This window comes from Cajanus cajan, chromosome 6 (assembly GCF_000230855.2).
Source record: "Cajanus cajan strain Asha chromosome 6, NIPB_CcT2T_4, whole genome shotgun sequence".
NCBI lineage: Eukaryota > Viridiplantae > Streptophyta > Magnoliopsida > Fabales > Fabaceae > Cajanus > Cajanus cajan.
The window spans coordinates 47,320,469-47,343,145 of record NC_138522.1 but is presented as its reverse complement, the minus strand read 5'-3'; the positions used below and the strand labels follow the sequence as shown (position 1 = coordinate 47,343,145).

Below are 22,677 nucleotides of genomic sequence, written 5' to 3'. Positions count from 1 at the left end.
GCAAGAAGATTCATAGTCAGAAAGAATAGTTCCACAATGAAGGCTACATTCAATCGCATATTTTTACTTGTCCTTTTTCCCTTCAATTATTGACTTGCATGAATACACTTGAAATTGGTGGAGCTTAATATAACTTGTATTTATCCAGATAAATAAAATAAACTCGATTATCATATGAGTGACTTGTACTAAATGATACAAATTTTGTATTTTCTTTTTTGAAACCCGGTTCTTGGGCTACAAAATGTTGAGGTTCAATATTTCTATGAAAACATGCGTCGAGTGTTACATAAATATATCTTGTCCTTTTATCAAACCTTTTTATTATTTTGACGGTTAACTAAAGAAAATAAAAATATCAAATATGCACTAAGAAGAGTTTTGGACAAGAACCAACTTGAATAACTATCTTTGTATAAGGGGAAAAAAGTGTATATACAAACTGATCTTAAAGTACATCTCAGTATGATGTTCAGATAAAAGTAGATGCCAACTGTTTTTATGATGAACTGACGAATCATTTAAAGATAATAAATTAACAATAGATCAATATGCCAAAATATATATATATAACTAGTAAATACATTTACTTTTTCATTTAATACTTCATTTATAAAATATGAAAATTTAGAAGAGAAATTGTAAGAGGGTATAACTTTTCAACTATTCCTTTCTCTGGAGAGAGTACGAATACAAATCCAAAGCACCAAACTACATGGAAAAGAAGGAAACGGGTCTTAATTTCTCCACTGTGAAACCAAACAATTTTGGTTGCTGAGGCATTGTGTCCTGTTATGTAATACAAGGAAAGTCAATCACAAAGTTTCATAGCTCATACCAAAGACCGTTTAATACAAAACATGCCAAAAGGCTTTACCACCCTCTTTCAAATGCGTCAAAGAAACAAACTCTATAAGCTTCAAAGGTATCTCCAGAACTCGAGAACTCATATTTTGAGGTTTCAATTTCAACCAAACATTCTGCTAAATTTTTAGCTTTTTTAATCTTCATGGCAATCCTTAAGATAACCAAAAAGCACCATAAGCGCTTCAACAACCCTTTCCCTTCTTCAGTTTCAACCACCATCCCCTATGTCCAAGGTTCTCTCTTCTTCAATTCCAAAAGAGTTCCTTTGGATCAGACCTTCTCAATTGGCAGTGATTTTCAGCTTTCTTGGACCTCCAACAATGGAGGGCACCTCTCAATTTCCCATCTTTCTCAGGCAACCAGACCCATTTGGTCTACCATCCCTGGACAGGCCTTTGTCTCAGCTGCACTGGTTGACACGGAAGTGGAAGAAAGTAGAGGATCCTTTCTTGTCAAAGACAAAGATGTTCATATGGTTTGCAATCACCAAACGATTGAGGATATTCGGGTGATTGAGGATAGTGGAATGATCAATAGTCAATTTGATCATCCTTTGGAATGTGAAGTTGTAGATTCTCCTTCTGTGCATCAAGGGTTGGAAAAGAAAAGTGATGCACAAGAGATTCACCTTCCCACTTTGATGATCACAGGAAGGCTTTTCAACATGACTAAGAAGAGCAGAAGGTTTCAAAAGCATGGCATTCAAGCAACTATGCAGTTTGAAGCAAAAGGACCCTCTGTGTATGCAAGGTATTGGGTTTTGTTCAATCAGAAAACCAACCATGAGGTTGGGTTTCAAGTGAAGGTTGAAAAGCCTAACTTCATCTCACGCAACAAGGTCTCTAACACAGTTTCAGGAGTGTACCAGGGCTTTAAGAGGAGGCTGAGTAATCGGAAAAAGAGACTGGGTTGGTGCTGGTACCTTTCAAGGCCAAGAGGGTTTGTGCTAGTTTCATCGGTGGAGGAAGAGATAGAAGACTTGGATATCTCAAAATCAAAAGAATTCAATAGAGTTTGGTTGACATATGCAAGTGATGAGAATGAGAGGTTTTATGGTTTCGGGGAGCAGTTTTCTCACATGAATTTCAAAGGCAAAAGGGTGCCCATCTTTGTTCAAGAACAAGGTATTGGCAGAGGAGATCAACCTATTACCTTGGCTGCAAACTTGATCAGCTACAGGTAGTGTAATGCTATAGCTTCATAAGTCTAATTCAACATACTAAATCACAAGCAATAGATACTTTGTTGACAAAACAATGAATGATAAGTGATGACATTTTGTTGTTATTGGCAGGGCAGGAGGTGATTGGAGTACAACTTATGCTCCTTCTCCATTCTACATAACATCCAAAATGAGATCTGTCTACCTCGAAGGATATGATTATACTGTCTTCGATCTAACAAGACCTGACAGAGTACAGATACAGGTATTGTTACAGAAATTATAAGATAAAATTCATGTTATTATGTTAACTGGACGGATCCATATGAATGAATTACTCAAAATTAGAGGGAGTAAATAGTTGAAACTGCAGAGAAATTTTGAAATTGTGCAGTCAATATTGGAAAATGTTGATCATTGCACATTGAAAGAATGAATCTGTATAACAATAAAATAAAGTTAGCACAGTATTTTGGTAAGTACTTGTAGCACATGAAGATTGTGGTTAATTTTACAATAGCTGAAAGAATTGATATATGATGACCAATGAATTTAATTAGGAAATTGAGCTATGTATTGAAATGATAAATGCACCAGATTTCAACAATTTAGAGCATTCTGAATTATTACAATGTAATGAAATCATATGATTTAAATCTTGTTTTTTATATGCATACATATAATTCAAGCTTATAGTTTCCAAATTTTTGTACGCTGGAGCTTGCAGATACATGGAAACTCGGTTGAAGGGCAGATATTGCATGGGAACTCACCTTGTGAACTGATTGAACGTTTCACAGAAAACATTGGAAGGCTACCTGAGCTTCCGGATTGGATAATATCCGGTGCTATAGTTGGAATGCAGGGTGGCACAGATGCTGTACGCCATATTTGGGATGAACTAAGGACTTATGACGTTCCTGTCTCAGCATTTTGGTTGCAGGTAATCTCTCAACCCTACACTTTAAGAAAGGGAGAAAAAAAAAGTATTTCAAGGCCATATGCAAGAATTGAAGTAGTGTGTTTTGTTTTTGACTAAGGTTATTTAAACATACACAGATTTCTAACACTCTTCTGGGTAAACCACTGGAAATCAACTTGGTTCACACAACTCCTTCTGAACAACTTGTCACACACCCTCACAAACTTGCAACTATTACAATTCTTTGTTTGCAACTGCACAGGATTGGGTAGGGCAGAGAGAAACATTGATTGGTTCACAGCTCTGGTGGAATTGGGAAGTGGATGCACACCGGTATTGGGGATGGAAGGAACTTCTCAAAGATCTTAGCTCTCAGCATATAAAAGTGATGACATATTGCAATCCCTGTCTAGCTCCGGTAATGCTTCCCTTGAATCACTTAAAGTATAAATATTGTAGTCACTGACTTGTTCAATAAACTGAATTTTATAATTAGTGCAAGTAATTCATAATTGGACTCTTGCATTGCTTTCGTAATTTCATTTTGTGGCTATGTGCCTCTCTGGTAAGATACGACATGTGACTAGTGTAGGCAGATTGAGATATTGTAACTAAACTAAATCTCCTTTTTTGGTATGATCCTATAGGTTGATGAGAAGCAAAACAAAAGGAGAAACCTCTTTGAGGAAGCGAAACAGTTGGACATATTGGTAAAAGACAGCTATGGAAATCCATACATGGTTCCAAACACAGCTTTTGATGTAGGAATGCTAGATCTAACACACCCAAAAACTGCACCTTGGTTCAAGCAAATTCTACAGGAAATGGTGGATGATGGAGTTACAGGATGGATGGCTGATTTTGGTGAAGGCCTACCTGTTGATGCTGTTCTATATTCAGGTTTTCATTCTCATATCTTTGTTTCTCCCTAAACTTATGTTCAGTGTAACCTATTGACCTGATTCATGAGGTCTTTCTAATGCCAGTAGATTGTAAAACACAAAGAAAAGTGGGTTAAAGTAAGAAATCAGTTCATGCGATTGGCTGCAAATCACATCTTTTATGTTCTGCCAAAACTTTCTCTCAGAATAATTTTCTGATCATTTTCCCATCATCCAACCTCCTCTCCAAAAGGGTAAAAAGAAAGAGAATAAAACTACACTCCACTTCATGCATAAGCCTGTGATTTTTACTAAGGTATTGCACCCTCCATTTCAGGTGAAGATCCTATTTCAGCACATAACAGATACCCAGAACTATGGGCCAAAATTAACAGAGAGCTTGTGGAAGAATGGAAAAGTAACTCCTTGAACAAGGTGAAGGAAGACCAAGAAGAGGGCTTGGTTTTCTTCATGAGGGCTGGTTTTAGAGATAGCCCCAAGTGGGGGATGCTATTTTGGGAAGGAGACCAAATGGTCAGCTGGCAAACAAATGATGGAATAAAGAGTTCTGTTGTTGGCCTTCTGAGCAGTGGAATTTCTGGTTATGCCTTTAATCACAGTGACATTGGAGGATACTGTACAGTAAACTTACCTATAGTTAAATATAGTAGAAGTGAAGAATTGCTTTTGAGATGGATGGAGCTAAATTCTTTTACCACAGTCTTCCGCACCCATGAAGTAAGTGAAATACCTGTAAATATGGATTACCCCTTTATCATGCTTATATTTTCTTGTTGTATCGTTATTATCATTGTAAAAGTACTAAGCATGGATACATTTATTATAACAAGAACTTTGCTCATCAATGAGAATTTTTATTCTATTGAAATCAGTGTATTACATTACTCTGAAAAGGGACTAAAAGTGATGCGGTATTGTCCATGTAGAGTGGAGCAACTTAGCTGATCATACAAATGTTCTGTTACATACTTATTCTTCAAAATAAAGAATAAAACAAAATGTTAATTCAAGAAATACTACAATCTGAATTAATAAGGATATAACAAATGGTCAAAAGGAAGTCAACCTATTACTCAATAGATTTCATCATTTAAAGTTTGTGATAGAAATGAGTTACTGATGTTTGACCAACAAGCAGGGAAACAAACCATCATGTAACAGCCAGTTTTACTCAAATCAACAAACTTTCTCTCATTTTGCGCGCTCAGCAAAAGTATACGTAGCATGGAAATTTTACCGACTTCAACTGGTGAAGGTGATCCCAAAATCTACCGTTACACACTAATTTAACTTTATATTGAGCAAACTCAGCAAGCATTTAAAATGGTCCTTTTAATGTTCTTTGTAAACAGGAAGCTGCACAGAAAGGATTGCCCGTATGTCGCCACCTATTTCTTCATTATCCGAATGATGAACGTGTGCATCACTTGAGTTATCAGCAGTTCTTGGTTGGTTCTGAGTTCCTAGTGGTGCCTGTGCTTGACAAAGGAAAGAAAAAAGTCAAAGCTTATTTTCCGTTGGGAGAGAGTAGCAATTGGCTCCATATCTGGACAGGAAAAGTATTTTCCAAACAAGGAAGTGAAGAATGGGTAGAAGCTCCAATAGGATATCCTGCTGTATTTGTTAAGGTTGGATCCCTTGTTGGAGAAACCTTTTTGAATAACCTAAGAAATTTAGGCATTCTTTCATAAAGCATTCATCAAAGAAGTATGAATCTTAGACATGCATTCTGTAACATAGCATTTAAGTGACTTCTCAATTCATGCCCCTGAATTAATTCACTTGTATCATTGCAATCAAAGCTAGTGTAAAGAAATAGTTGGAAGGTTCTGAATCACATGTATCACATTCATTAAGTTTCATAACCTAGAATGTTTGGTCCTTAGTTTCTTAGGACAGCTTCCAAGTTCATTTCCTGTAAATAGCTCTACAAATGAAATAAATCATTAGAAAAAGGCTTAAATATATTTTTAATTTTTAGTGTATCAAATTTAAAATAAATTTGACTTTGGTCGTTCAAATTTAAAAGTAATATTTTTAATCTCTCAAATTTAAAATAAACTTGTTTTAGTCTTTCAGGACAACATGTAACATTATTGATAAAAACAAATTGAATTAATTATGTATCGTCAATTAGATTTAAGTTTAACATGATATTTTTACTAGCAACTAACAAGTGCATTGATAAGTTTGTTTAGTGCGAAAGATTCACTAATAGATAAGTTTTGTTTGGTAAGTGGTAAACTTTCTTTCAAATTATTAGGATTAAAAAAATTAATTTTAATTTTAAGTCTCATGAAAATGACCCCAAAACCTCATTCAAGGATTATTTGACAAGGTGATATAGAGGATGATACTCTTTCAAAAGCCAGATATAAAAAGTGGATTACTTTAAATATAATTCTAATTTTATGGTCATATATGGAAATTTGGTCTTTAACTATGCCGATTGGCACCATGTGATTCATGTATCTAACTTCACCTAATGAAATTGTGGGAAAAGACTTGTTGTTGTTGTTGCTGCTCATGCTCCTCCTACATCTATTCCAAATTTTAAATCACATGTTAAAGAGAAAACAGAAAAGATGGCAATTCCTTAACAGAAAAGGAAAGCAAGTTTCTGAAGTAAACGTCAAGCTATTTACGGGGATCCAATTATTGAGACCTATCATGAAAAATGTTTTCTGTAATACACTGACAAGAAGAATAATTGGAAGCATAGTTGGAAGGAACATGTCTGTCCTCACAACACCTCACCTCATATGATCTGCGCAGCTTTCACCATGTGATTTTATTATGCCCTACGTAGTTTCTGCACACCAACGTTTCTAATTTAGCCAAATACCTCTAAATACGTTTCTTGCACATGACTAGATGAGCAAGAAACTTTTTTGGTTGGAAATACTTGTAATGTCCATTCAATAAGAATTACAAAGAAATGAAATTTCTAGAATTTATTATGACCAAGCCATGTAAGGATTCTTTTGGGACAATGAGAAAACATTGATTTCTACTTACACAAAACCAAAATCTAAGCATTCTATCATTCGCTACCCGATATAAGAACTCAAATAAGAAAAAAAGCTTAGGATGACAAAAGCAAAAAATCCCATCTTTTATAGCAAGCAAGCAATCTTAGTGTCCTATTTAGAAAAAATTATCCACAGGTAAGCACTTAAAAGGAGTAGAAAATAAGAAGGTAAAATACATTGAGCTTCTGTCACAAACTAAAATCAACTTATGTACCTTAACTTTTGAAAAGTTAAATGAGAAGACTTCCATAAAAGTTAAGTGCATAAGTTGATTTTAGTTTACGTAAGAAACTCAAATCATTTTATTTTATTTTTTTGCAAGTGTTTATGGGAAAATTATTCACAAAGGGCTTAGGTTCTCGATGACAATTACCTCCACATACTTGTTGAGCATTGGAATGGAAATCCTCTCTGATCACGTTGAATTTCACGTCAGAACATGCATCATGCTCAAGTTACAAAATTCAAATACTATTTCCTGTAGATAGTAGCATTAGCATACATAAAATAAATAAATAAATAAAAATTGACGACTGACAACTGTTCTAAGTTCCGACGATGATGGAGATATAAGAAAACAAAAAGGGAATGAGTGATTTTTCATATCCATGATCATTTACGCAGTCATATCATAGTTATAGACATCAAAATCAAAACATGCGAATGCACTGAACACACAAGTTATAATGTTAAAACGAATATGACGTGCACTGTGTTCCCCATTTCTGTGATTAGTCCTTAGAACGATAAGAAACCAATGCATACATAAAGCTTCAATTTTCAGAAAATGGTTGTGTGCGTATTCAGGTGAAGTAGCAAATAATTTTCCCAGAGTTCCATGAGGAATTCTCTGTGAAATAATAATAAATAAATAAAAAATGTGTTTGTTTTAGTGTGTTGAATGAGGTTGTTGTATCGAATACTTAAGTGGCATATTCTCCCTCGATTGGCATGCCAGCATTTTTTTTGGTTCGTGTGATGTGATTTTGTGGAATATTCTTTTTAGATGCTACTTATGTGCAAGTCGGAGAAAACCAAAAATATATTTATGAAGTTAGAAATGAATTTGATTGAAAGTTATTTCGATGGATTTGAATTTCAAGAATTATACTTTATATGTTTTTAAGACAAAATAAAGTCACACTTCAAGTCGAATTAATCTGACATAACAGAAAGACTTGAGTAAGCCTAACGGTCAATCGAGTCTTTTTTTTTTCCCTCTCTCTAATAACATCTTTCTCAAAATTGAAAATAACAAAAGTAAAATTGAATGATCCTTCGGAAAATGTATTTAAAATTTTGTAAAAAAGAAAAATTGTATTATTTATTTAATCAATCATAATATTAACTTATATAATATGCTCTAATATACTTAAAAGTCTCATATCGCTTAAGAGTTCACTAAGTTTAGTTTATAAACACCATTCTCCTTAACCTACTGAGATGTCTTTTAAAAGACAAAACCATAATGGTCCAATCAACGTTAAAGCGAACAATACCTCATATACGATCATCCTAACGATGACAGCGAACTTATGATAGGAACATTGATACTAGAAGAAGGGCCTAGGCCACTCTTGTCTTTTAGTATCAATTAGAGAACTTGTTCCGATATATCTAAAAGTTCCCCATTACTTAAGAGTCAAGACTAAGTTTAATTTATGAACACTCTCCCTTCTTAACCCACCGAGATGCTTTTTAAAAAACAAAACTATAATAACTCAACGAACATCAAAGGGAACAATACTTTGGATGCACATACTTACTGTAGGAACATAATATAAAAATTAATGTAACTTATGTAAAACTATCAAGATAGAAAAAATTTAGATATCATATATACAAATTATCAAAAAATACTTAAATTTTTTGAATTGAAATATAAACAAATTTTAATTAAAACAACTTTATTTAATATTCTTAATTCAAAAACATCCATATGATAATAAATGAAAAGAATATCTATCATAAATTTGATGATATTTTAGAAAGTTTAGTATATATTTTATCAGAAATTATGAAAATTAAATATATTTAATAAACTTTTTAATATATGTGAAATTGGTTACTTTTGTTTATATACAAGTCCAGACAGAGTATCTCTGTAAAATGATATTTGTATTATTATTTTGCTGACCATAAAAGATATTCAACACTGCAATAAAAAAAGTCAGATTTATACATGAAAATACAACAGTAAATATAGCCGTTTTCTTGTTCCATAAAGTTGATGCTTCCACATGCATGTTTCACTCAATCATTCACCGTTCTAATTCCATTATAGGAACTATAATCCTGCAATATAAATACTGGATCCCGTTTGCTCACAAATTACACGAGTTTTAAATGGCACGATCAAACCCTAGCTCAGCTGCTAACTTCTTGTGAATGGAAATATTGGAACTTTGAAGTACAAGAAAATGATTACATTTGATTACAAAATTTGGGATCGTAAATAGGTGGGGGCAAAAAGAATATGCACTTAATAAAATTAGAAACTCCAACATGCCTCCAAATATTTCCCAGCATCAAAAAATGACAGCTCCATTTGTACCTAGTAAACACTTCTTTCAAATCACCAATGAATAAATAGGAGCCTTGCTTCATTTAAGACCTTTCCACATTCCCTCGCATATAGAAAAAATTGTGCTTGACTATATTGTAATGTATGGTTAATATGGAAGACATTACATTTCTCCACATCTAGCTGCACCATCAAATATCTAGCTGGTCAAGATCAATCATGCTTGCAGAATTTTTTATGAGTTCCTTCCGAACATCCACCTGACACAAATTATAATACAAATTCTGATTATGGCACAACAATAACTTAGCTGATTGGTGATGAGAACCTGTTATAGTTATTATGACATTGTACCTAAGAACCTAGACAATCAACCGAGGCCAGCATTCAGTATTTTTAAGCTCACCGCACATTCAGTATTTTTAAGCTCACCGCACATGTCAATATATTATATACGATGATTATGCATGGAACAGCAAAAAACAACAAAAAGACCACAATTTTTATGAGTTCATAAACCACCTAGATTTTAATGGAGACTCAAAAGGATAGAAAATTACATTTTTAAGTTCATAAATACAAATGAATTCTGATGTCAGTGAATAATTGTTTAAAAAGCATCGATTATTGTAATACAATATCATATAGAAATGTAAAATTGGGCTAATTTGAGAGGTTGATGTATAAATAGATTAAAATATGAAAGACATGGATATTTCCCCCTTTTTTTATTAAAACATGCATTCAAAATTTGTAATAACTAGTTTCGTCAAATTTGGTTCCTATAAATTCCTTGAAGTTCAATGTATCAGTAGTAAAATATATAGAAACAAATAGATTTAGATAAAAAAAAATCACAAAATGTAGCCAGTCAAATTACCCGAGCACCCATAAGAGACGAAAAAACAATATTTGCTTCTGCTGCATCCTCAACTTTTAATTGCTTCAATAACCTGCGTTCTGGATCCATGGTTGTTTCCCATAGTTGTAAAGGCATCATCTCTCCCAACCCTGAATTTATTAAACATACAAGAGTGCACTATTATGGATAGAATAAAGAAAACATTGTAAAATAATTAGCTCAGATACCAACAAAATTGCAGCATTAAGGAGGCATATGAATCTTCTAGAATAAATGGGTAGAAGTCATTTACTTTACTAAACCAGATAAATTCAATAAAATACTCTTTAACATTAAATTTACTTTCTTCAACAAATATATTGTTCACTACAATGGCTTACAACACACCCCACTGACTGCAGAGATTATCATTACATTATGACCAAACCCCCAAGTACTGACATGAGGTCATCATGTTTCTCTTGTTTGGTATGATTATGAATGGAGCAGATATTTCACATTCCTGATTATTGAAATGGTGCAACTACAGCTCGAATGAACAAAAGGGAAAAATCATAATGACATTAAGAAAATCTTAGGCCCCACTCGGCATCGTTTTTAGTTTCAAGTTTTGAAATATATGAAAACTATAATTAGTATCAGTTGAGTTTCGTCACAAATAGCAGCTCGTGACAATATCAACCCTAACTATTTAATAAGTTATTGTTTATTTTAAAATTTATTTTGTCAACTGTGATGCAAGCCTACAATAAATTCTAATGCAAGAAGCACAAAACTAAAAGAACTTTTACTCATACCTTTGAACCTTTGCATGTTGTATGATGCATTAGGAGGGAATGATCTTTGAAGCTTTTTAAGGTCAGCATCATCATAGCAATAGTGCACTTGTTTTCCCCTTACAACCTGGTTATTTCAGTAAAGATAGCTCGAAGTTAGCATGATTCCATCTGAGAGACATTCCATGTAGCAAAAACTTTGGGCAAACCTTGTACAATGGTGGAACACCAACATATATGCAGCCTTCATCAAACAAAGCTCTCTGCAAGAAAGAACCACTGCATCAAATTTGGTCATTTATTTTGATTTATATTCTTATAGGAGATTAGGAGTTGGCTTGGCTTTCATCTTCCACGCAGGGTTCATTTACCAGCATTTCCTGTATACTCTACCTGATATCTGAAGAAAAATGTCAGTAGCAGAGTTCGGATATGGGCACCATCCACATCAGCATCAGTCAGGATAATAATCTTATGATATCGGAGTGCATCCTTTTTAAAATCCTCTCCCTGAAACAACAAATGAAATTTCTTAATTAAATTAGTTAAGAGCAAAGAATTCTGGCACGTGATCAAGGATTTTTAGTGAGATATAATTGTTTTAATTAGTATTTATGCAGGTACCGAGAATATCACTAATAACTTAGTTATCAATTATCATGCTATTCAGAGATGAGTTTTCTAAATTAATTTTTAAAATTCATTGATAATTTGTAACTTCCTATCATATTCAGGAATCAGGATTACATTTGGTTCCCATTGTAAATATGATATTAACACCCAATGCATTCGTTTTGTCTTTGCTAATTACCATATTCTCTTTCTGCCCATCTTCATATTTCTATTTGTCTCTAAATTCACTTTAAAGATTGAAATTCACATCAATTGTTATTAGATTTGTTTTTTGTGGGACTTCATTTGGGAATCTTAACAATTTAAAGATTGTCTTAGCTATTTAAAATTTGAATTTTAAGCAGGTTGCATGTAAATTACTCTTCCACTTAGACTCTGCATCGTATATCACTCATATGAATAAAAGAAGAAAACCACTAAGACAAAGACAAACATACAGTTTAGTTATTAAAGAGATTTCAATTTAGTAATATTTTATAAGTTATTTATACTTGACAATGGCTTGTTTTTCAGAACTTTCAATCCTCTAATAATTCTATGTTTTAACTCCTCCATTAATAGCAAATAAATGAAACAGAAATAATTTTAACCTTCACTCCGAGACCAAGCGCAAGAATTAAATTTTGGATCTCTTCATTTTTGTACATTGCTGCTTCATCCCTCCTTTCAATATTCAGAATCTTACCCCGCAGAGGGAGAATGGCCTGCATCAAATATGGTCTGATAAATACAAGTACTTACACAACTCTAAACATTCTTTTATACACAGACTGAACACCAATCTAACAATGTGCTCCAAGTGTCAGTAAACAGAATTTAAGTGATTCGATACAAGAATTAGGAAAATGTACATTAGAATATACAATCACAAAATTATATATAGCTAAAAGTATGAAGCCAAATCCATATGTGAAAACTCCTCACAATTTTAAATTTCCAGTCATCACATTACCTTTGTTATAATTTTAATGTTTCTTACATTCAGAAGGCACCTAAAAATTTAAGCTTTTAAGAGAGTCAGTCCTCAATGGTTCCAAATTTTTGGTAGCAAGTAACAAAGCAAGATAAAAAAAAAACGTCTGCATGTCCTGCTCACACTTATGCAGGCTTTCATCCAAAAATGTATACTACTATACTTTACCTGGAAGCGCCTGTCACGCCCTTGCTTAGCACTTCCTCCAGCTGAATCACCTTCAACTATAAAGATTTCTGCAATATAGGGACAAAGAACAAAGAAATTTGAATTCAGAACACACTGCCACCTCATCAAAAGATTTACCAAAATCTCAGCTAATGCAACATGAATCAACTATGCTAGAACACATAGCTCCAAATATACATACAATGCTAACGTAAATATATTGAGCATTTGAGCATGAAGTCCTGTATTAAGAAACAATTCACTTTAAAGAGTAGAATATTATCAGTTAGATACCATCCTAAATTTCAGCAAAGAACCCTAAATGTTCTCTCTAAAAGTGTGACAATCACCACATAACCAAAGCATCAATTATTATTTTCATCCCAATCCTTACAAACCAAGCTGCATATAATTGACCTAAGGAAATCAACCTACAACCTTGAAAGTTGAAATATTTGAACAATAACTGATAAGGACATATTTTTGAAATCTCTAAATATAATTAGGTGGAAAGACTGGAAGTCAAAAGTCAAAACTCAGAAGAAATACACTGAAATAAAGAGATTCAAGTTCCACATCTCATAACCTTGATCCGACCTGAATTTTCAAATTGTTTTGTTAAAACCCAGAAATAATGAAGCATGTGATCATATGATTCATCCTCCAATACACATATAATGGACACCAACAATTGTACATACTCATGATGAAACAATAGAAATTTACTCTTTACAGTACAGAAGTTCTATTAGCACAATATATGAGGAGTTCATCCTAATTTTCTCATTTCTAATTGAGTGTCTGTTTTGTTCTGTCATATAAATGTCTGATTATTTATGCAGTTGTAAGCTTCTTCAGAGACAAACAAGAATCACAACAAAGAAACAAGACTAGAAAAAAGTGTACCAAAGAGATTATATACAGATAGCAATTTCAAATGAAATAAAGTAAAGCACTTTTGCAAAGCTATCTCATGAAGTGAGGATTGCTCAAGCCATTATAAGCTTTAGCCATATCTATAGTCAATGAGGAGTCTTAACACACCCATCACATCTAGGGTTGGACATCTAGACTGTGGAGATTGTACAACTAAATTTTTTTTATATTGCACTTGGAATGTTAAGGGACCAGGCAGACTTTTGGGCAGTTGAGGGTGACACAACATCATATCTATAATACCATCTTAAATTTGGGTTGGGCCTAACTCAACTCCAAAAGTTATCTCATTGGATGAGGATTGTCCAAGCCTTTATAAGCTCTAGCCATATCCATAGTCAATATGTGATCTCAACAAATGTCATATTCTAAGAGTTCTGATATGCAGAATTAACCCAGTCCCGTCAAAAAACTATAGTTCAAATGGTAAGTAAATTAAGTTTCACAAAATAGAAACAAGTATACCACATTCTTCAGGATTTGTAGATGAACAATCAGCAAGTTTTCCTGGGAGAGATGAAGATTTCAATACACTCTTTTGTCTCACCAATTCCCTTGCTCTTTTTGCTGCCAGAGCTGCCTAATTAGACAATAAAATCATAAAAGGAAGTTTTTGGTTAAGCCTAATATTCCTATCAGAAGCAATACGGTTTAAAATACAGAATTGTATACTCGAAAAGAGATGATTACCTTAAAAGCATTAAGAGCTTTAGAAAGTACTGAATCAAGAACATCTGGATGCAATTCTAAATACTCAGTAAGATAGTCTTGAATAGATTGATCAACAACTTTTCGCACCTCTGGATTTCCTAACCTTGTCTTTTCATGGCAAAGAGAATGGTAAGAGAAAAAACTTAAAGGAGTACCATGAAATGCTGTAAAAGAGAAAAAAATTGTGAAAACTCTAATATTCCAGAGGACCTAGAATATAAGCATTCCATCATACTAATAATATAAAGCTGGCAGTACCTTTGTTTGCCCTTCAAACTCAGGATTTGGGACCTTGACTGAGACAACACATGTTAGACCCTCTCTCACATGCTCACCACTTAGAGTAATATCCTTTTCCTGCAAAAAAACAGAAAATGCTATTTAAAAATGAAAAGAATCCACTTGGTGAACTATTCTTAAAATAATCCATAAACCATTTCAGACAAAGGGAGGCATTTGCTATTTTACAATTACCATGTTTAATAGAACATGTTAACATGTATAGAAGTTCCAGTTCTGTTAAGCATACAGTATTAAATAAGGAAAGTGGTTTAGTATTTCAGGTGATTTGTTACTGTAGTGCACCATAAGTTAAGGGTAAAATAATGTAGTTGCAGTATTAGTATATATAGTCAAAGAGAATACCATAGTAACAAATTCTAGACCACGAGTTTTGTATTTCAGGAAAGTAGCCAGGCATGAATAGAAAACAGAGAAAATAAACGAAAAAAGAAGCAAAAGCTGAGGAATACCTTGATAACTTTTGACTTCTTTCCAAGACTATTCAGTGTTCTTGTTATAGAAGCCTTCATAGCATCGATATGAGTGCCACCATCAATAGTGCGTATACTATTAGCATATCCCAGTATTGTATCAGAATATGCATCTTCACACCTAGTAAAGAAGAAATGCATGAATCACATATACCAAAAGGGATTATGAATAGTTGACAACCATATTATACAGAAAATTATACAATTCCATTGTTCATTTTGAGCTTCTATATTTAATTCTTATTCATAAGGAGTCAAGTGCCAAATACAGACAAATGAATCCTGACAGGTTAGATGAAATGTATCTAGCTAACTCTTCTATATCAATTGGAGTTGGAGGGCTTACCATTGAAAAGCTATATCAACTGTTATTCCATCTGTTTCTTTTCTAAAACTCAGAACATCATGAAGAGCTTTCTGGAACAGAAGGTCACAAGTCAATAACCATTTTACAGCTACTGAAAATATCAAATCCAAATTCAAATATATTACAATTCATTACATAATAAGTAGTTTTCCATTAAAAGGAACAAATTAAAATCAATGAACCATTTTTTAATATAGAAAATAAACACTGAAAAAATCATGTAGCTGAAGTCAGCCATTCTTGTAAGGCCAATAAAGAACACCACTTAAAAGCAATGGGAACACATCCAAATGTAGAAAAAGAAACATTGACACAAACCAAAAATAGAAAATAGAGAAAAGAAAATAATTTTATTGCTTGGCTTAAAATGCACAGAACAAGGAGAGAGATCTCCACGGGTTGCCCCTTTCACAATCACAACAGAGACAATGCTCTGTACTCCAAAACAAACAAATCTCTTCAATCTTCTACCCTCCCACTACTTAAGTCAAATACCCAACTAATTCTGTAACCACTACTGTAACTGGTTTGCCTTATTTCCAGTTGTTTCTACTTGGATTATTTTGCTATTCTTCTGCCACAGGTGCTATCAGATATCAAGCCAGAGTTATTAATGACCATGCAGCATGTAAAGATAACTTAATGCTACCCAGATAACTGGCGGTGAAATACTATCACACCCCTCTGCAAGCCATTATGTCATCCTGCATTGGTCATTAATCTGCATGACAAACTAGATATATAAGAGCATCTACAATGGGAGTTGCTTAAGCTACTCCCTACCACTTTAAATGGGTCTCACTGTGCCACGTCACTCATAAGCAACTCATACTATATTTTTACAATTTTTGCTCCAATGGAAATTGCTTATAAGCACCCCTACTTTTTTACAACTCATACTACACTTTTTGACAACTCACATTACACTTTATGATAAATTTTTAAAAAATTAATTATTATAGATAATATATAAATATGAATAACAAACAAAAGAAATTACATAATAAAGAAATTACATAATAAAAAAATTACAATAATAAAAAAAATTACATAATAAATTGATAAAAATTTATAAAATTAAATAATATCTGAAATATTACAAATTTCTAAAATAATTTTTTAAATTTTTACTTATTCGATTTATTTGAAATTTAAATTATTTTTCCAACACTTTTCAATTTATTAAAAAACATGAAATGTTTTTATTTTTTAAAAATATGAATCAATAATCGTGTGCTTTTAATATAAAAATAAGCATGTAAAAAATATTACCGGCATGTTATGTTTTTTTTTATCATATACAAGCCGCGTAAAATTTTTACCATGTTAAATTTCAATAAAATTAATGTACATTTAAATTATTTTTTTTAATTATTACATATGAAGTAAAATTTTATTTAATTTTAAAAAAATAATATTCTAAATATGTAATAATTTTTTAATTTAAAATAATAAATTTATTATTATTATTTACGTTTTCTTCTTCTCACCAACGGCTCTTTCTTCATTTTTTTTTTTTTCGTTTTCTTCTTCTCCCAGGCTTATCTTTCTCTTTCTTTTTATTTTGCTTCATCTTCTTCTCTCTTCTCTCTTCTTCTTCTTCTCTCCTCCGCCACGTCTCGGGGGGTTTGGTCATGCGGAGCCGCGCGCCGGGGGGGTCTGGTCGGACGGATCTGCGCGCCAGAGGAGTCTGGTCTGCGAAGTCCTGCGCGCGCTGGAAGGGGTCTGGTCCGCGGAGCCGTGTGCGCGCCGGAGGGGTTCTGGTCCGCAGAGATGCACGCGTGCCGGAGGGGCTCGCCTGGTCAAATGCTTCATCGCTGGTTGGACCGCAGAGAAGAAGAGGTTTTTTATTTTTTTTATTTTGCTGAATCTTTTGTTTCTAGAAGAACCAATCAAAAGCCTTCATTTTTACACTTTATAATGTTAAGATCCGTTGCTTCCACAAGCAACTCTGCCAAAAAATTTAGATCTCCTCTTGCCACGTAGGATGACTCCATTGGGAGTTTCTTGTAAGTACCGGTTCTTATTTTTAAGCAACACCATAAGCATCCCCCACTGGAGGTGCTCTAATGACCACAGTGCAGGGATGAGTTCCATAGTGATTCAACTGGTTGTGTCTATACTCTATAGTATTACTCCAAAATAGTAGTCAGTAATACAACTTACAAAATTTATATTGCAAATCTGAAAACAAATGATACCGTTTAAGCTTTTTTATCTTAAATAAATTTCATGTAAGCAAGTGTTTACAGTTGTTAACTTAAAGAGATGTGCAGTAAAAAAATTATATGCAGTATAATAGATATTTTATAGAAACAGATAATAAATTGATGTACACAAGTATAACAAAAAACTTATTCTATATTTGAAGAAAGTAGAATGAAGAAGGATAAGATATCCTACCTAAGCAAACAGGCACCAAACAATAATTAAAAAAAATGACATTAACCATACATAACAAGCATAAAGGTAAAAAGTACAAGACCTTGTCAGTGTTGAGCCATTTCACATATTCAACCAATCCCCCAGCATAGAAGTATTCATTATATTGGACTTTTTCTGGATCAGTGTCTTCTTTCCGAAGCGTGATTGTAAGCTGCAAAGGTCAAGAAAACCCATGGTAAGATGCAAAGTAGATAGATAAATGCTCTTCTAGAAGTCTTTGATTTATAGGTGGCCCAATGAGGGAAAATCCTATAGGCAGCTCAGTCTTGTTTGTTAGGTGAGCACATGTATACACAAAGCTCTAGCTTGAGATCTGATCAAAATTGCAAATCATCTTTTATTTGATCCAAATGCCATTCTTACACTCCACACCAAAAGAAGAATGTCAATCATCAACCATCCCAAAAGCTTAAAATATTAGGTGAAGACTCATGAATGGTTTTTATATGCAACACTCCCCTCAAACCAAGAGCTCTTGAACCTGAAGCATAGAAAATGCAGACCCAACTTATCTTATGCTTAAAGTTAACTTTAATTAACCACTTGGTTGTAGGGACTCTGATATACAATATCACTAACTCTCCCAAAAGATTAAGCTATTTGGCGAAGGCTCACAAATGATTTATATATGTACATGAAAGAAATGTTTTTGTCTAGTCTTGACAGGAAATCCAGTCATTAATCAACACATGATAAAATAATGAAAACCCATGAATAAATTGTCATGATGAAGTATCCACATTTAAGACCATTTTTAATGAGAAAAATGAATGATATATGTGATGCCACAAATGGACATTCTTGAATCAATGACTTCACCTTTGGGTTGAGGAAAGCTAACTCCCTAATGCGTCCAGCTATTGTGTTATAATCAAACTGAATAGCAGTGGTAAATACTGCATGTTCAGATAAAAATAAATCGTGTAAGACTGAGATTTGCAGTAATCAAAAAAGAACATAACCTAGAAAGTATAAATGTATGATCATATGAACCTTCTTTGTCAGGCCAAAATCTGACACATGTCCCTCGAAGATCTTTCCTTTCATCTGGAAGCACAAGGCATTTCAGAATTGTCACTGGCTTTCCACGAGCATATGTTTGCATGTATTCCATTCCATCACGCCAAACTGTTATCTCTAGCAACTGTAAAGTTAAATAGTATATAGGATCTTTAGATAACATATATAACTAAACATAACTAAAAATCTCAAAAATAAATATAAAAGTGATTGCATTATTTGCTAACGTCTAAATATATAATGAATAAGAATGTATGGAAGTGTGTAAAATTAGAGTTAAAACATCTATACCAATTTAAATTTTATATCCAATGCTTTCATATAAACCTTGAAAAAGTTCGGAAAGAAAAGGGCAAAATTGATAAATATTAAAGACATACCTCAGACAAGGCATTAACAACAGACAAACCCACGCCATGTAAACCACCTGATACAGAGTAGCCACTGTTGACACCACCAAATTTTCCACCAGCATGCAAGACCTGCAAAGTTTGTTAGAGACTTAGAGTATACAACTGTTATCCAACTAAAAAAATACACAATAAAGATCAAGTATAAATAAAACGTACTCCAAAGGCTGGGCAAATTTGTGTTACAGCATAAGGCCCAAATTCCAACATTTTCAAAAAGTGAAAATTTTAGAGGGCATTTGTTGTTAAAAACAATTTTTGTTAACTTTTTTTTAGAAGTTTGTGTAGCAAACAGTAAAAACAACATATTATTGTTTTTCATTTTCATTTTTTTTAAATTTCAAAAAACAGGAAGCAAAATGAAAATAGAAAACATTTTCTCAAACCAAATGGCTCTTTATCTTTATGAAACTAAAAGAATAATATGGTCCATCAACAATACAGAATTATATGGATAACTCCAATCAGTTCTTATAATATCCTTAAATAAATATTGTCCATAAAATTTGCAGAATAATACAAAGAGAAGAATCCTGATTGTATATGTAGAAAGTTAAATGATCCTCTTGCCAAATTTAGTGTAGACAAGTTAATAGATCATATAAACACCAAGTTCTTGAAACATCCTTAAATATTGTCAATAAAATTTGCAGAATAATACAAAAGGAAGAACCTCAATTGTATATTAGAAGCTTCAATGATCCTCTGGTCAAATTTAGCATAGATAAGCTTATAGATGATATGAGCACCAAGTTCACATCACACATTTCTAGGTTAAATAGATAATCAAGATGAGGAAATAGGTCCATATGTCAGAGGTGTAAAAAAAGGCCAAAAACATGATTCCTTAACTTCAGTCTCAAGCAAATAGATAACAAATTTAAAACATGAGTACATGGAATACCAAAAGGCAACTAAAGCATTAATAACTATTTAAGGGGGAAATCAACTCTAGAACTCAATAGCTCAACTAAATTTCAAACAGGCATGCATTTCCTTACACCATAAACACAATTTTCTTGGATAAAATAGCATAACAGACTGGATTAGCCAATTTGAATTGCATGGTATCTAAAGTCTTTAAAGCATATACATAGCAATTATCTAAACTTATTATTGAAGTATGTGTAACAATACCGTCAACACTGTCTCCAAGGCAGATTTATTTGTAACAGGATGCAAGTCAGTAGGAATCTGCATTATGAGATAAATTAGTATGTAAAGTCAAAATAAACCAAAAGATAGTAAATAAACACTGACCAATTGCACAAGAGTTAACAGCTAAAAATCTTGATAAATGGCAAATTATACTTATTTCCATAAAAGAACCATTGCTAGCATTGTCAAGCAGTTGGCCATTTGTAATAATTAACTCCACAAAACTAAGAAAGTCAGAAAATAGTTACCAGTTACATTAAAAGAAACGATATCATTATACTGTGACCAACTCCGATTTTGCTTTTCTGGTCTAAATTTTAAATCTAAAAGGTAAAGGTTCAAACTTCAAATCAACATTATATTTGGGCACAATTATACAAAAAAATGAACCAACTAAGGATAAGTAAGATATACACAGACAGAGCATAATAAACCAATGAGAAAATTTAAACTACAAACAACACATACCCCACGACCATTGTCCGTGATGCACACAGAATCATCAGCGAGCAAAACAACATCAATCTTGGAAGCAAACCCAGCTTGAGCTTCGTCAACAGCATTATCCAAAATTTCATACACCTAAGACACCACATAAACTCTGCTTCAATCAGAAAAACCTCATAACAAAAACAAAACATCAACAAAGCAGCTGCAAAAAAGAAAGCCAGAAGATGACAATACCAAATGGTGCAAACCACGTGGACCAGTGCTTCCAATATACATCCCAGGCCTTTTCCTCACAGGATCCAAGCCTTCAAGCACCTACATGTATCACACAACCCTTTAGCAAACCCACGCCACTTCCAAACCACATTAAACAAAGAAATTCACTAAACCAAGGTACTAACCAACAAGAAAATACACAAATTCCGATAAACTTCTCCAAAAACACTTCTAAGAGAGAAAAATAGGAAGAGAAATCAAAATAAGTTTCTTCATAAGGCAAAACAGTAAAAACTAACTTACGTATGAGTTAAAAAATAATATTTCCGAGAAGCTAATAGGACATAACTTCTATAAATCAGCTTATGCATAAAGTAATTTTAGCTTGGAGAAATTTATTTCATTTTTTCTTCCTATTTTGCTCTACAATAATTACTTCTAGAAAAGCTTATCCAAACTGGTCCAATACATCATGTAAAATTTCTCCACATAGCACTCATAAATTTTTTTTAATACAATCAAATTGACACATCGAACCAAATAAACAAAACACCTGAATTTGATCAGAACCATAAGCAGTGGAATTTTCATTTTTCTGAAAAGCTTCGGGGGTCGAGATAGAAGACATAAACGCCCTTGGAGTGACCGCATTGGGCACCGAACATGGAACCCAAAATTTCCTCAGAGGAAAACTTGTCCTGGCTCAAAACCCAGAAAAATATAAGGACAAACAAACAACCCCTTCTGGCTTTATCATCGAAATTTCAGAACTTTTGAAAAGGGGCAAGCAGAAAGATGAAGTTATGCATACCTGGGCTTGGAGAGCGTAGAAGGAGGGAACGAAGAAAAACGCGTGTGAATGGAAGAGGAGGTGAGGAAGCGAGAGGCCATGAAGCGAAGCAGAGGAGGGCGAATTAGAAGAGCATGTGCCATCACATTCGCATGAAAATCAAATACTCTCTGTCGTTTCCCTCCTTTGTTAAAGTTACCTTCTTCACTTCACTGATGCTGATGCTGATGCTATCTTCTTTCGCTAAACCCTACGCTTTTAAGCCTACCTCACTTCTTAATGTTTTCCCTCCACACGAAATGAAACGATGTCGCTGAAACTAAAAACTAAAAACTAAAAACATTACCCACACATTTGTTGGGTTTTTATACAGTGCGGTTAGAGGAGAAGATCGATCCCTGGTCCTGCGTTTTTCGTAGCCGTTGGATGGAATAGTAATTAAATGTAAGGATGTGATGTAAAATTATGATGTATGAAATTTGCATCTCATCCGGTGTCGTTAATTAATAACGATGATTAGGAGATGCACAAGTTTAGTTATAAAAAAACACCATTGATTGCGACTTTCTCTTGTGAGCAT

General features: G+C 33.3%; 2 protein-coding genes and 1 long non-coding RNA gene across 14 annotated transcripts; 1 reads left to right on the top strand and 2 right to left on the bottom strand.

Annotated features, from left to right (window-relative positions):
* Window positions 1-639: 639 nt before the first annotated feature.
* LOC109796668 (uncharacterized) lies at window positions 640-7,799 on the bottom strand. Of its 12 annotated transcripts, none has more exons than XR_014434750.1 (6): window positions 7,259-7,791; window positions 6,611-6,665; window positions 4,734-5,326; window positions 4,485-4,583; window positions 3,085-3,389; window positions 640-2,991 (listed from the first exon to the last, which is right to left on the bottom strand). It is a non-coding gene; the product is annotated as an uncharacterized LOC109796668 (long non-coding RNA). The 12 variants fall into 12 exon arrangements; XR_014434751.1 differs by having other exon boundaries at window positions 3,085-3,380; XR_014434746.1 differs by having other exon boundaries at window positions 640-2,274; window positions 2,803-2,991; window positions 3,085-5,326; window positions 7,259-7,799.
* LOC109796667 (uncharacterized) lies at window positions 1,010-5,808 on the top strand. Its single transcript, XM_020356412.3, has 8 exons — window positions 1,010-2,046; window positions 2,162-2,294; window positions 2,757-2,972; window positions 3,214-3,369; window positions 3,599-3,851; window positions 4,170-4,570; window positions 4,992-5,108; window positions 5,206-5,808. The coding sequence occupies exons 1-8, from the start codon at window positions 1,010-1,012 to the stop codon at window positions 5,542-5,544; spliced, it is 2,652 nt and encodes an 883-aa protein (XP_020212001.1). The 3' UTR covers window positions 5,545-5,808.
* A 1,275-nt stretch (window positions 7,800-9,074) lies between the features above and the next one.
* LOC109797179 (DNA gyrase subunit B, chloroplastic/mitochondrial) lies at window positions 9,075-22,396 on the bottom strand. Its single transcript, XM_020357127.3, has 21 exons — window positions 22,119-22,396; window positions 21,861-22,005; window positions 21,326-21,406; window positions 21,110-21,223; window positions 20,621-20,677; window positions 19,454-19,555; window positions 19,047-19,197; window positions 18,873-18,949; window positions 18,094-18,204; window positions 15,588-15,658; window positions 15,221-15,362; window positions 14,727-14,825; window positions 14,448-14,576; window positions 14,223-14,337; window positions 12,822-12,889; window positions 12,271-12,384; window positions 11,441-11,557; window positions 11,257-11,310; window positions 11,069-11,174; window positions 10,290-10,420; window positions 9,075-9,669 (listed from the first exon to the last, which is right to left on the bottom strand). Exons 1-21 carry the CDS (start codon window positions 22,238-22,240, stop codon window positions 9,601-9,603), a joined length of 2,175 nt encoding a protein of 724 aa, XP_020212716.1. The 5' UTR covers window positions 22,241-22,396; the 3' UTR covers window positions 9,075-9,600.
* Window positions 22,397-22,677: the final 281 nt, after the last annotated feature.

What these genes read in the sequence shown, in the direction of transcription:
- LOC109796667 (XM_020356412.3), top strand. Translation starts at nt 1,010, where the DNA reads ATGGCAATCCTTAAGATAACCAAAAAGCACCATAAGCGCTTCAACAAC. An exon ending in TGATGCTGTTCTATATTCAG is followed by an intron (nt 3,852 to 4,169) that starts GTTTTCATTCTC and finishes CCTCCATTTCAG; the next exon opens with GTGAAGATCCTATTTCAGCA. An exon ending in ACCGACTTCAACTGGTGAAG is followed by an intron (nt 5,109 to 5,205) that starts GTGATCCCAAAA and finishes CTTTGTAAACAG; the next exon opens with GAAGCTGCACAGAAAGGATT.
- LOC109797179 (XM_020357127.3), bottom strand. Translation starts at nt 22,240, where the DNA reads ATGGCACATGCTCTTCTAATTCGCCCTCCTCTGCTTCGCTTCATGGCC. An exon ending in ATGGTTCTGATCAAATTCAG is followed by an intron (nt 21,407 to 21,860) that starts GTGTTTTGTTTA and finishes TGATACATGTAG; the next exon opens with GTGCTTGAAGGCTTGGATCC. An exon ending in CGTCTCTTATGGGTGCTCGG is followed by an intron (nt 9,670 to 10,289) that starts GTAATTTGACTG and finishes AATTTGTGTCAG; the next exon opens with GTGGATGTTCGGAAGGAACT.